The sequence below is a fragment of the Bufo gargarizans genome, chromosome 5 (genome assembly GCF_014858855.1).
Source record: "Bufo gargarizans isolate SCDJY-AF-19 chromosome 5, ASM1485885v1, whole genome shotgun sequence".
In the NCBI taxonomy this organism is placed as follows: domain Eukaryota; kingdom Metazoa; phylum Chordata; class Amphibia; order Anura; family Bufonidae; genus Bufo; species Bufo gargarizans.
The window spans coordinates 469,698,210-469,712,642 of NC_058084.1; the positions used below are offsets into that span (position 1 = coordinate 469,698,210).

At 47.2% G+C, this 14,433-nt stretch overlaps 1 protein-coding gene across 2 annotated transcripts in view; it reads left to right on the plus strand.

Annotated features, from left to right (window-relative positions):
- Positions 1-14,433, plus strand: part of LOC122938508 (potassium voltage-gated channel subfamily H member 2-like) — a 215,523-nt gene that overhangs the window by 180,233 nt on the left and 20,857 nt on the right. The window contains exons 6-7 of one of the 2 annotated variants that reach the window (XM_044294060.1): positions 9,928-10,350; positions 13,716-13,748. In XM_044294060.1, coding sequence (XP_044149995.1) covers positions 9,928-10,350; positions 13,716-13,748 — 456 coding nt within the window. The remainder of the gene's footprint in view (positions 1-9,927; positions 10,351-13,715; positions 13,749-14,433) is intronic. The other variant, XM_044294061.1, reaches the window with a different exon arrangement.

Below are 14,433 nucleotides of genomic sequence, written 5' to 3' on the forward strand. Positions count from 1 at the left end.
CCTAGAGGCTCTGCTTCTGCCTCTCCCTCTACACTTTGATTGACAGGACCAGGCAGTGAAAATGTCATCACACCTGACCCTGACTTCTCCTGAAGTCGAAGGGTAGTGGGCGTGGCAGAGAGCAGAGCCTCTAGGAGTAAGGGTAACGCCCCCGTTGCTCCTAGAGGCTAATTTGCATATATTAAAACATAATTTTTCTCAGCAGTGCAGGTACATATGAACATGGGACCAAAACAGATGCCTTCAGCTGCCAAGTGCACATGTAACAGGTCAGCCAGTGTCATAGGGACAGAACTGCTGACAGATGCCCTTTAAGTACTATTTGGTGGTAGTGTATAAGCAGCGTATGGTGGTATTATATGAGTACTGTGTGGTGGTTCTACAGGATCACTGTATGGGGATATCATAAGAGCATTGTAGGAGCACTGTATGGGGGTATTATAGAAGCTTTGTATGGTGGTATTGTAGGATCACAGTATGGCGGTATTATAGGAGCACTGTATGGAGGTATCATAAGAGCATTGTATGGTGGTATTGTAGGAGCACTGTATGGCGGTATTATAGGAGCACTGTATGGAGGTATCATAAGAGCATTGTATGGGGGTATTGTAGGAGCACTTTATGGTGGTAATATATAAGCACTGTATGGCGGTATTATAGGAGTACTGTATAGTAGTATTACATGAGCAATGTATGGGGGTATCATAAGAGCATTGTTTGGTGGTATTATAGGAGCACTGTATGGGGGTATCATAAGAGCATTGTATGGTGGTATTGTAGGAGCACTTTATGGTGGTATTATATGAGCACTGTATGGCGGTGTTATAGGAGTACTGTATAGTAGTATTACATGAGCACTGTATGGGGGTATCATAAGAGCACTGTATGGGGGTATTGTAAGAGCACTGTATGGGGGTATTGTAGGAGCACTGTATGGGGGTATTGTAGGAGCACTGTATGGGGGTATTGTAGGAGCACTGTATGGGGGTATTGTAGGAGCACTTTATGGTGGTATTACAGAAGCTTTGTATGGTGGTATTGTAGGAGCACTGTATGGCGGTATTATAGGAGTACTGTATAGTAGTATTACATGGGCACTGTATGGGGGTATTGTAGGAGCACTGTATGGGGGTATTGTAGAAGCACTTTATGGTGGTATTACAGAAGCTTTGTATGGTGGTATTGTAGGAGCACTGTATGGCGGTATTATAGGAGTACTGTATAGTAGTATTACATGAGCACTGTATGGTGGTATTGTAGGAGCACTGTATGGGGGTATTGTAGGAGCACTGTATGGGGGTATTGTAGGAGCACTGTATGGGGGTATTGTAGGAGCACTTTATGGTGGTATTATAGGAGTACTGTATAGTAGTATTACATGAGCACTGTATGGTGGTATTGTAGGAGCACTGTATGGGGGTATTGTAGGAGCACTGTATGGGGGTATTGTAGGAGCACTGTATGGGGGTATTGTAGGAGCACTGTATGGCGGTATTATAGGAGTACTGTATAGTAGTATTACATGAGCACTGTATGGTGGTATTGTAGGAGCACTGTATGGGGGTATTGTAGGAGCACTGTATGGGGGTATTGTAGGAGCACTGTATGGGGGTATTGTAGGAGCACTGTATGGCGGTGTTATAGGAGTACTGTATAGTAGTATTACATGAGCACTGTATGGGGGTATTGTAGGAGCACTGTATGGGGGTATTGTAGGAGCACTGTATGGGGGTATTGTAGGAGCACTGTATGGGGGTATTGTAGGAGCACTGTATGGCGGTATTATAGGAGTACTGTATAGTAGTATTACATGAGCACTGTATGGGGGTATTGTAGGAGCACTGTATGGGGGTATTGTAGGAGCACTGTATGGGGGTATTGTAGGAGCACTGTATGGCGGTGTTATAGGAGTACTGTATAGTAGTATTACATGAGCACTGTATGGGGGTATTGTAGGAGCACTGTATGGGGGTATTGTAGGAGCACTGTATGGGGGTATTGTAGGAGCACTGTATGGGGGTATTGTAGGAGCACTGTATGGCGGTGTTATAGGAGTACTGTATAGTAGTATTACATGAGCACTGTATGGGGGTATTGTAGGAGCACTGTATGGGGGTATTGTAGGAGCACTGTATTAGCTATTTATTTACTCACATTTCAGCACTATAGGGTGGTGTTCTATTACGAGTAGAATATGGCAGCGTGAACAGAGCCTTATTTGCACACCGTATGACAGTACTGTTCGCCATTCAGTGTAAGGTCCGCCACAGTACAGTATTCCGGACCGGAGCGCGTGTCTGCAGCGCATTCATAGGGAAACAAGGGGGACTGTGACCAGGAAGGTTTCCATTAGGGAAGAAGGACGATGCGCCGGGTTTTTGTGGTTGTTCGTTCACCTTTTTTATTGCAGCCGTAGATCACACTGTCAGTACAGCGCGGTATCGGAGATTCCTTCCGCCGGGGATTGTGCGGTTTTCTTGTGACAGGCTATGGATTTGGGTTGTGAATGGGGCAGACTTTTCCCAGCTCAGCGGCTGCGGCTTCGTCATGTGAGCTCTGCGGGGACAGAGCGCTAGCTCCTAGTGTGCGGCGTTGCAATAAGCGTCTGAGCTCGCGCCCCACACGGATCAATCACACGTCAGAGTACACAGCGGGCGCTGAGCTGCAGATATACCCTCAGGGGGCACTTACTTTTAGGATGTTATGTAATGTAGGAATAATCTGGATGTTCTCGGACATGTCCTCACTGGGGATGAGGCCACCGGGGTCCCTACCAATATGAGAATGGCCCAGGAGGGGATGCCGCATGCAATCACTTTCCTTTGGCGCCGCTTATCTCCTGGCAGGTTCAAATCCAGGATGTCCAACATCGTTACTAGTTCTTCTCCTTTCCAATGTACGCTGTGTTTCAATCTCTTAACGATTTCAAGTTATACACTTGCTGTCAGTGAATGAAAGCCTTCTTTAGTTACATCCTATGACAGAGTGGCTTGCTTGCTTCCCAGCAGCAACATAGACAGGACCCGGGGTAAATGCCCCCTCCCTCCATCTACACCCCTACTAACCGTTTACTCCTTACACAGCTGCAGTTTGTGACAGTGTATCCTGGTAGACAATGCTCTGTGGGCTAAACACAGGTGACAGCTCTTACCTACACTGATACATTGTTGCAAACCCTGAGCAGATCTAGGTCTGCACTGGTGTTCAGCCTCAACATTGTCTCCATTCCCTGACAGTAAGCAGAGATCTTGAAAATGTCAAGGATTTGAAGCACAAACCATCATGAATATACAGTAAAGTCAGTAGCATGCAGTAGATTGTGCAGACGGCTGCGGTGGTCACTGACTGTCCAGTGTGATGTCACTTCCAGGGGCATGCTGTGCCGTCTGCTTCCACAGTCACACTTGGGTGAAATATTTTTGCAAAGCCCTGTGACTAGGTAAAGCAATAAGGCAATAATCCATTTTGGGTGGCGTTACCCTTTAAGCCGCTTTATATTCTAGCATACAGACAGCTGAGGAGCGGGCATGCTGTCAGGTCCCCGGCGCTCGCCCCCGTCCTTGTCTCAGCCCCCAGTATTGATCTCACAGCTCACTGCTGACTCCATTGATTTCTTCTTGGCTGTGAAGCCCGGCATCTCTAACGATCGGCCCCTACGTGTCAGCGAGACGCTGCAGCAGCTGAGGTTCTGCTTACTAGGAAGGAACGTGCTGGAGTATGAGAGGGGAAGGGGGGGTCACACGGAACTGCTGTGGGGTCCCTGGAGCCTACAGGTCACCCACCTGCTGCAGTCTGGTTTGTACACAGAGTTTCTGCAGTAATCTGAATAGGGTCATGTCAACGCAGTGTGAGGCTTGTGAGGAGGGAGGGGGTTGTAGTGCATGCTCCTGGTACATCCGCTGGCACCTTATGTATGGGAGGCTTGTAAGGAGGTTGAGGGTTGTAGTGTACGCTCCTGGTACAGCAGCTGGCAGCTTCTGTATTGCAGGTTTTGGAGGAGGGAGGGGGTTGTAGTGTACGCTCCTGGTACAGCAGCTGGCAGCTTCTGTATTGCAGGCTTGGGAGGAGGGAGGGGGTTGTAGTGTACGCTCCTGGTACAGCAGCTGGCAGCTTCTGTATTGCAGGCTTTGGAGGAGGGAGGGGGTTGTAGTGTACGCTCCTGGTACAAGACTGGCACCTTTTGTATAAAAGGCTTGTGAGGAGGGAGGGGGTTGTAGTGTACGTTCCTGGTACAGCAGCAGGCACCTTGTGTATAAAAGACTTGTGAGGAGGGAGGGGGTTGTAGTGTTTTGTCCTGGTACAGCGGCTGACACCTTGTGATTTGCATTAAATGTGTTGGATCCTGGAGCGGTGGTACGCTCAGGCGGTATGAATATGAGCGTTGCGTCTCCGTTGCTCACACCCGGGATGTGCAGGATTTTGCCAGCTTGCAGATTTCTGCTCTTACTGTAAACGGGAACAATGAGCAGGACACAGACAGCGGATTGAGCGGAGGAGCCTCCAGAAATAGATGAAAGTGTGCGAGTGCGCGGGGAGATAACATTGTACATTGGGCCCAGGACAATCACTCCCATCCACAATGAAGACTATGGGAGGGGGCGATGTGACTGTTCAGAGTCATTATCTGCTACCAGCAAATATAAGTCGCATCAATTCATAGGATAGTACAGGAGACATAGAGAAGACAGTATGGAGGGACGAGTAACAGGCTATGCAGGAGACGTAGAGGACAGTATAGAGGGACGAGTAACAGGCTGTACAGGAGACGTAGAGAAGACAGTATAGAGGGGCGAGTAACAGGCTATGCAGGAGATGTAGAGAAGACAGTATAGAGGGACGAGTAACAGGCTGTACAGGAGACGTAGAGTAGACAGTATAGAGGGACGAGTAACAGGCTGTACAGGAGACGTAGAGAAGACAGTATAGAGGGGCGAGTAACAGGCTGTACAGGAGACGTAGAGAAGACAGTATAGAGGGGCGAGTAACAGGCTGTACAGGAGACGTAGAGAAGACAGTATAGAGGGGCGAGTAACAGGCTGTACAGGAGACGTAGAGAAGACAGTATAGAGGGACGAGTAACAGGCTATGCAGGAGATGTAGAGGACAGTATAGAGGGACGAGTAACAGGCTGTACAGGAGACGTAGAGAAGACAGTATGGAGGGACGAGTAACAGGCTATGCAGGAGACGTAGAGAAGACAGTATAGAGGGGCGAGTAACAGGCTGTACAGGAGACGTAGAGAAGACAGTATAGAGGGGCGAGTAACAGGCTGTACAGGAGACGTAGAGAAGACAGTATAGAGGGGCGAGTAACAGGCTGTACAGGAGACGTAGAGTAGACAGTATAGAGGGGCGAGTAACAGGCTGTACAGGAGACGTAGAGAAGACAGTATAGAGGGGCGAGTAACAGGCTGTACAGATGACGTAGAAGACAGTATGGAGGGGGTGAGTATGAGGGTATACAGGAGATGTAGAAGACAGTATGGAGGGGGCGAGTAACAGGCTGTACAGGTGACTATAGAGGACAGTATGGAGGGGGCGAGTAACAGGCTGTACAGGTGACTATAGAGGACAGTATGGAGGGGGCGAGTAACAGGCTGTACAGGAGATGTAGAGAACAGTATGGAGGGGGGCGAGTAACAGCCTGTATAGGAGACTATAGAGGACAGTATAGAGGGGGCGAGTAACAGTCTTTATAGGAGACTATAGAGGACAGTATAGAGGGGGCGAGTAACAAGCTATACAGGAGACTATAGAGGACAATATGGAGGGGGCGAGTTAGGAAAGGCCAGATGATGCAAATTTAAAAGCTTTATAAATACCCAGACTCCTATAACCTTGTCCCAAAAAACATCAGCCATGGGTTCTTCTAATCGGTTGCCTTACACTCTGAAAATGTAAATGGCTGAGGCAGGAGAAGGCTATAAGAAGATAGCAAAGCATCTTCAGGTTGCCATTCCCTCAGTTCAAAATGTAATTAGGAAATGGCAGTGGAGGTGAAGAGGTGAAGAGAAGATCTGGAAGACCAAAGAAAAATTTCAGAGACAGCTGCTCGTAGGAATTCTAGGAAGGCAGATCAGAACCCTTGACTGCAAAAGACCTTCAGGAAGATTTAGTAGACTCTAGTTGTTGTGGTACATTGTTCTACTGTTCAGCACAAATACAGATGTAGCAGAGTTAACAGTCACAGTCATAACGCGTTAACTAGATGTGAGAACTTACAACTTTGTGTGTTAACTCAGCAACATGGGTATAGAGAAATCGGTACAGGAGCTGTATATAGCCACCAGTATAGGATGGGGGTATATAGCTGACAGTACAGGAGAGGGTTTTATATCTGACAGTAGAGGAGAGGGTGGTATATAGCTGACAGTACAGAAGAGGGGGTATATAGCTGACAGTACAGGAGAGGGGGTATATAGCTGACAGTACAGGGGAAGGGGGTATATAGCTGACAGTACAGGGGAAGGGGGTATATAGCTGACAGTACAGAAGAAGGGGTATATAGCTGACAGTATAGTAGAGGGGGTATATAGCTGACAGTACAGGAGAGGGTATATAGCAGACAGTACAGTAGTATATAGCTGACAGTACAGGAGAGGGGGTATATAGCTGACAGTACAGTAGTATATAGCTGACACTACAGGAGAGAGTATATAGCTGACAGTACAGTAGAGGGGGTATATAGCTGACAGTACAGTAGTATATAGCTGACAGTACAGGAGAGGGTATATAGCTGACAGTACAGGAGAGGGTAATAAAGAAGAGGGGTCAATAGTCCGTGACAAGGGCAGATAATGGAGAATTGGTGGCACATTTCTACAATTCAGGACTGAGGGGCAGATAATATAGAGGGGGTGAGACACGGACAGCACAGGAAAAGGGGGACAGCAGATTTTCCTATGGAGAGGCAGTAAGGATGGGATGGGGGTAGATATTACCAGTGGGTGATATGAGGCAGAGGGGGCGATGTTGGTGAGAGCGCATTAATAAACCTGTAAATAAAATGGAGGCGGCGGCAGAACATGAGGCCTGGGCTGATTCATGGCGCCTTCAGATTATTGGTCAGCAGGGAGACCACGCAAGCGAAGCGCATTAACCCTTTACATGGCTTTCAGTGCTGCTCACCACTGTAGACTCCTCTGTCCTTCCTCCCATCAGCAGCCATGGATGTCTTCAAGGGTGCAGAGAATTGATCCCTCATCATCTTGTCGGTGTGATCAGAGGGCAGTGGATGAGGACCAGGTGTATGTTCTACCTTCAGGTCTAGTAATTATTGACCCCAGACAGTAGAGAAGAGTAATAGCCCCACAGAGATCGGGGCTCAATGACTTTTTTTTTTTTTTGTTAAGGTAAAATGTTCTTAAAGGGATTAGAAAAAAAAAGCGCCACATCTTCCTGTTGGTCATATCTGGTATTGCAACTCTTCCCCATTCAGGTGGCTAGGGCTGGGCTGCAATACCAGTCACAGGAACAGCGCCACAGTTGTCCATGGGACTGTAACACAGAGGATCTGCGTAGTTCCCTCTCACAGCTCTTCCTGGCAGCCAGTCACAGTGACTCCTCCCTCTATTGCTCCTATCTCATTGTAGAGGCATGCTTTATTGGAGCAGGATCTGGTGTCCATGACCAAAAGTGACCTTACCCTCCATGGCTGTCATCTGCATGGGAGGAATTGCGACGTCCGACAGCGACCAGGGGTCCCTTTTATAAGAAATATTCGTGACGCCAGTTGCAGTGAAGCAACAATGGGACAGAGTCCATTTAAGAAATGGTGTTGGTGGTGGTACCCAGGGGTAGGAATGTTCGAGTGGTATAGTGTGGCCTATAACGTCCCTTAATGTTGTGTGCACGTGTCACGGTGCTCCTACCTGGATACACTGGACCCCAGGCGTTGTCTTCCACAGCAGAAAAAGGGGATAAGTTAACTTGGGGATGAAGAATAAATTGAGTCCAGACCTTGTGATGAAGTTGAAAAGCAGCTTTACTTTCAATAAACGTTTCTCCATACAATTTACTGACTTTGTCTTGGCTCCCAGCAGGTTTTAGCATGAACAAAACTGTTGCAGGCAAACTCCTCTCTACTACATCTGTCGCTGTCTGGCTCTGCTGTGCTGACAGACTTAAATAGAATCTCTGCTTCTGCAGTCTGTAGTCTGACTCTAGCTTAATCCAGGGAACTTTCTTCCTGGCCTCTGAGGCTCCAAGCTGTGACCTCTATATCCAACAGAGTTGAAGGTGCTCTAGCTGGCTCGCTTTGCTTGGCTGCGGCAAGTCCAGCAGGGACGTGCGCCTGCTGCACACCCTTCCCCTAGCTGGGGGTGTACTATACTGCTCTGAGAAACTAGTCCCCTCCCCTCCATAGAGGGAGAATTAGAATGGAAAGAAGGGTTCCATTCTCTGTAACTGTAGCACTGCCATGCTTGCTGCCACCTACTGGTGAACCAGGTAAATTACACTTGAACATAACACTTTCAAACATAGGAATGCACATTGTGAAGGACCTGCAATAAATACACAGATGACATGATATTATCCCATTAGAGATGGTAGCAGGGTGCAGAAGGGGTAATGCCACTCCGGGGCATTACAGAAGTAGCTAACTTCTCCTCTGTCAATGAAAAAGAAAGAGCCTGGGTGACGTACCCATAGAGGGTGATATGGAGCTACTGGTTCCAGGTTTTAGCCTCCACTTTCCCATTCTGGAGGATGGACATTGGAGCACATTTACTAATGGACTTGCGACACTTTTTGACGTAAAAATTGTCACAAGTCCCCTTTTCTGTCCGGCCATGCGTCACAATTTTGACAGTTTTGTGCCTTGTTGCACCAGTTGGGCGTGATAGGGTTGGGGCTGTTTACATTTATGGCTGGAAACAGGTGCAAATGTTAGCTAAAAACTATGCCAGCCAGGGGCCTGGACTGCCACAGACACACACACCTTGTCATAAATTAGACGTATCTAGCGGCAGTGCAGAGGGGGAAACTAAGACCAGCATAAAAAGCCGTTGTCAGTAAGTGTGCCCCATTGTGTCTGCATCAGACAAAGCTTTCCCGGAAATGATCTTGGAGCTGTAGCCCCTGGCCCCTCTCCTGTGTGTGTGTGTGTATATATATATATATATATAGACCCGAATGTCAGAGCGTTGCGTCTTCCAGCCTTCACAGATCTGTGCGCTTCCCGTAACCTCACACAACAGGAGAGGCGTGACATTGTAATTACCATATTTTTGGAGCCACGAGATCAGATCTGCATTTTGTGACGGATAAAGGGTTAGGAAACAAATCTGCTAAAGACACAGAAAAAAAAATACATTTGCCACATTAGCAAATCGTATTGGAAGGAACACTTTCTGTCCGTTGCAAACCATCTCTTGTGGCCAGCGGATAGTGACCAGTGGTCTATATAGAAGTGGAAGGGCTTCATAAAAATGTGGCCACTTTCCTGCTGTGGTCCCGGGACACAAGGGCCTTGAGTTTCTTTGATTTTCCCCTTTCCAACCCTTCTCGGACAGAATGGTGATGGTCTCCTCTGGGGTAGACCAGGGTTAGAAGAAACAACGCACACCTGTCCACAGGCTGTGTGCTTTTTGCAGCTTGGTCCTGGTCACTTCTGTGGAGCTGAGCTGCAGTACCCGACACAACCCATGCTCAGGTGTGGCGCTCTTCTTGGAAGACATAAGCCATATTTTTTTTAAATTCTGGCTTCTTGTTCTCTACTGCCTGAGATGGTCTCCAGTTTCTTGGCCATAAAGTTGGGGCCTAGATCTTTTTCAGTCCAGTTCTCCTAGGCTTGTCACCATGTTGGGCTGATTACCCTTTAATTTCAATATTTGTTCATTCTATTTCAGGTAAACCATTGCCTTAGTGACCGCAGTAGATGAGGTGACACGTGATATTTAACATTTGATGCCTTCTGTCCACACAGGTCCTGTCGCTAGGAGCCGATGTCCTTCCCGAGTACAAGCTACAAGCTCCTCGTATCCACAAATGGACAATTCTCCACTACAGTCCTTTCAAGGCCGTCTGGGACTGGCTGATCCTCCTGCTCGTCATCTATACCGCCATCTTCACACCGTACTCTGCCGCCTTCCTTCTGAACGACCAGGAGGAGCCAAACAGAGAAAAGTGCGGCTACTGCAACCCGCTCAGCGTGGTGGACTTGATGGTTGACATCATGTTCATAATTGACATCCTCATCAACTTCCGCACCACCTACGTCAACACCAATGAAGAAGTGGTCAGCCACCCGGGCAAGATCGCCATCCACTACTTCAAAGGCTGGTTCCTCATCGACATGGTGGCTGCCATTCCTTTCGATCTTCTGATTTTTGGCTCCGGCTCTGAGGAGGTAAGGGCCGCTTGCTTGCTCTTTCTAAATGTTGTCACTGGCTGCTGCCACGCTCCACCCTTCATCTTATGTATGAATAAGCCATCAGACAAGGGGAGAGGCCATAAAGCCACTGGTGTGCTCAGATACTGCAGGTATAGAGACCATGAGGTGACTGGTGTCTTCTGACCTCACTGGACATGGAGGAGTTTTGTTCAGTGCAGTTGCACATGTGAGTCGCTCTGAAGATACACTATATGGCCAAAAATATGTGAACCCCTCCACGCTGTCCTAAGATCACCATGCACAATGCCAAGCAGTGACCGAAGTGTTGTACAGCATGTCATCACAGGACTCTGAAGCAGCTACACACAAGCCTAAGACAGCCATTCTCAATGCCAAGTGGCGAGTAGAGTGGTGTAAAGCATGTTGTCACTGGACTCTGTGCATGGTGATCTTAGATTTGTGCCCAGCTGATTCACACTGAGAACCTGCTTTACACCTTTCTGGTGACCTCTTGTCAATGTGCATCCTGATCCTAGGATTGAGTGCAGCTGCTTCAATGCCAAGCAGCAGCTGAAGTTGTGTAAAGCAGGTCGTCAGTAGACTTTGGAGCAGAGGAAATGTGTTCTCTGAAGTGGCAGTCTAATGATGAATCTGAGTTCGGCGCCCATGGTTCTGGAATGCGCAGATGGTCAGGGGTTCCACATACATTTGGGCATATAACGTAACCTGTATACCAGGCGTAGGAGACGGTGGGCTTTGCATGTGTACGTGTGTGTTGTAGTAATCTAGTATCTGGTGCCGTGCTTTGTATGATATCCAGCTGTGTTCACACGCTAAGGAATGATCAAGCACCTTCTTGAGAACGTGAGGGTTTTCAGGCACTCATGACCTGGCTGGATTTTTTTCTTCTGTGCCACTGACCTTCCACAACTGCGCTTTTGCTTCATCTCTGTATGGTCCAGCTTCTCCGGGTATTGGGCCTGTGTGTGCCAACCATAAATTCACTGGATCCGCTCGATATGTCGTCCCATATTGTCTCGCCATAGTCACAAAAAAGAAGGGGGTACTTTATCATTGGATGCAATAGTAGATCTTTTTTTCCTATGCAAAATTCTAACAAAAATTTCAGTGATTCCCTTCTACTATGACAGTAGACTCATTAATAGAGGTTCAGGAATTTTCTCCAACCGAAAAAAATAGACTTTAAATTAATTCAAATGTTCAGTTTTAGGCAGCCAAAGACCTTACCTTTAATATAGATCTGAGGTTCTTCTTCAGTCCAAAATTAAAGGTGGTCCCATAAGTATACTGTAGATGATAACTTTGCTCCAAATCTGAGGGTTGTTTCCGTTAATACACCTGTCGGTATGAGGCCAAAGGTGAGGGTCTCCACCATTAATAAAAGTACCAAGTCTTTGTTCTAAAATTGAGGGTGGTCATCATTAATATAGGTTTTCAGCAGTTACTTTGCACTAAAAGTAAAGGTGGTCAACTTTAATATAGGTACAAGGACCTCCTTCATTCTAAAACTGAGGTTGGTCATCATAAGTATAGATAGGAGGTTTTCATTTAGTCCAAAACTGTAGGACCTTACCATAACTAGAATTTGAAGGTCTCCCTTCTCACCCCATTTCACTTCACACCCAGTTCCAAGAAGTTTCCTTTAACCACAGCTGAACCTTTTAGGTTTTTCTCCAACCAAGTGTCACGGTGGGGAGTGGGGGAAACCCCCCACCGTATAATGTAAATGATAAGAGATAGCTACTAGGCCAAGAAGCCAGGAAAAGGGAAGCAGGTCACCTCCTATAGCGTCCCTAATCCTCTCCCTAACTCCTCGCCGATGGTAGGACGGCTCATAACCTGGAACCCTGAGTCGCCCTGATAATCTCCCCCCTGCTCATCCAAGACACGGAAGAACAAGAGTCTCTAAAGACCCAATAGCAGGGAAAAAGAGTGACCATACACAGCAAGAGGATCGGCAGGTAAGAACACAAGACAACACATTCACCTGCCGAAGTCTCCACAACTAGAACCCATGCATACGTACAGGAGCCCTAACACCAAACAGGATGCCTTACCAGCAACTTACACAGGTATCCAGCACACCAGACTCTGCCAGGACCCCCATGCCGCAAGGTGCATGGCAGCCCCAGGCAGCGCTGCATACAGGCTAGTGGTTCACCCCTCCGGGAAACCAACCCCCTTCCGGAGGACACAACACACAGGTAAAACGTCTTACATACATGCAGGGACAAACACCAACAACAGCCCAGACATGTAACAACAATCAAGACGTACAACACAACCTGAACAAAAACCCACACCTAACATACAACAAGTGAGGTAGGCTAAAAGGAGCATACAAAAGGAAGACAATTTATGTCCAACAAGGTGGCCCTCAAGGACTGGGCAAGTTCACCCAGGAAAGGAGCAGAGCACCAACATCAAACAAGGCTGGAGTACAACTGACTCCATCCAGGAAGCCACAGGTAATATCCACATAGTGGCCACACCCAGGACACACCTAAATCCCCACCCGCTAGAAGAGTAACCCCTCCCTCACCAAACGGCAGGGAGACACACCTTAAAGGGGAAATGCACGTGCAAACCGGCAACCAGTCTGCACAGCAACCGCGTCATGGTCAAACGACAATATGACCGTGACACCAAGAAATAAGAATTTGTAGGCTAAGGGACATCACACATACTATACATTTGAGGGCCTTATTCAATCCAAAACTCAGAGGCATCACCAGTAAAGGTGTGCACCTCCGTTACAAGGGTCCCCTAATGATAAGATGATTTAGGCCCCTCTAACAATCATTTATTATTTATTAGAGAACTTGGACAAGTGTTTAGTTTCCCTACAGCACCCCCACAGGGAAAGTGTAGCATTGCATTTTACTTATTTAAATTAATGGGCTGGTGGTGTCATGAATGGAGGTGCCAAGTCCTCCAGAAGGGAGAATGCTCTTTGTATCCTCTCCCCGCTCTGGCTAATAGGTTAGGGTCCTGAACTGGAAACCATCCTTCACAATAGACCCCATTATAATCCAGACTAAGGGGTATCTCCATTAATATACAAGGTAGATCTTTCTCAATCTCCATAGATCAGAGTACTACATTACTGCAGACTTCTGCAGGTCTTCTGTGAGGATTTCCTTAATATTAAAACTGATCATAGATGGGAAAACGTCCCCGAATGCAACCAAATTTCACAAATCTCAGGAGTCCCTTTTGTTGCCCAGTAAGATCCAATTGCATCTGATAAAGACCCCAAATGATCAGAAATGGTGGAGGGGCTCAGGTGGGTTTATGTCCCTTGATGGCAATGGCAAGAAATTGAAAAAAAAAAAATCTTTTTCTTTTTCTCTTTGAAGTGGATGGAAGAAAATCCAAAGAACCGAAAAGAGGTAAAGTAACTCAGGATGGTGCAACTGTCCAATAGAGAGTGCTGTATACTGTGCAGGCGCGTGTGTGTATTATGGAGATTATACAGAGAGACAGATGAGTCATATAGTAATGGAACAGCTCCCCCGGTGGTCAGTACCGAGGATATAGCATGTTGGCTCATTATGAAGAGTGGGGTCCGTGCAGTTATGACCCTCACATAATATGTAGTAAATAGAGATGAGCGAATTTCATATTTTGAAATTCGTTCACTCTTCGTTTACTGGTAAAAGGTGAATTGCGTTATGGATTCTGTTACCACGGACCATAACGCAATTCTATGACGGAATGCAAACAGGACGGATCCGTTATGCAGCCCATAGACTTCTATTATAACGGAATGCCTCTAAAGACTTTCCGTTATGCATTCCGTCATAGAATTGCGTCATGGTCCGTGGTAACGGAATCCATAACGCAATTCACCTTTAACCAACAGACGAAGAGTGAACGAATTTCATAAGCGGAAATTCGCTCATCTCTAGTAGTAAATAAAATACAAAGAGGAGGAGGATGCAGCTCTGCGGTATCTCCTCCTGTGTGTCTGAGGCTGCATGCTGTGAGAGGGGAGAGGGAGCTGCAGAGGAGTCGCGTGATGGCACATATCTCAGTGGGAAATGCCCACCTGTGCAGCTATTGACCTAAATGCCC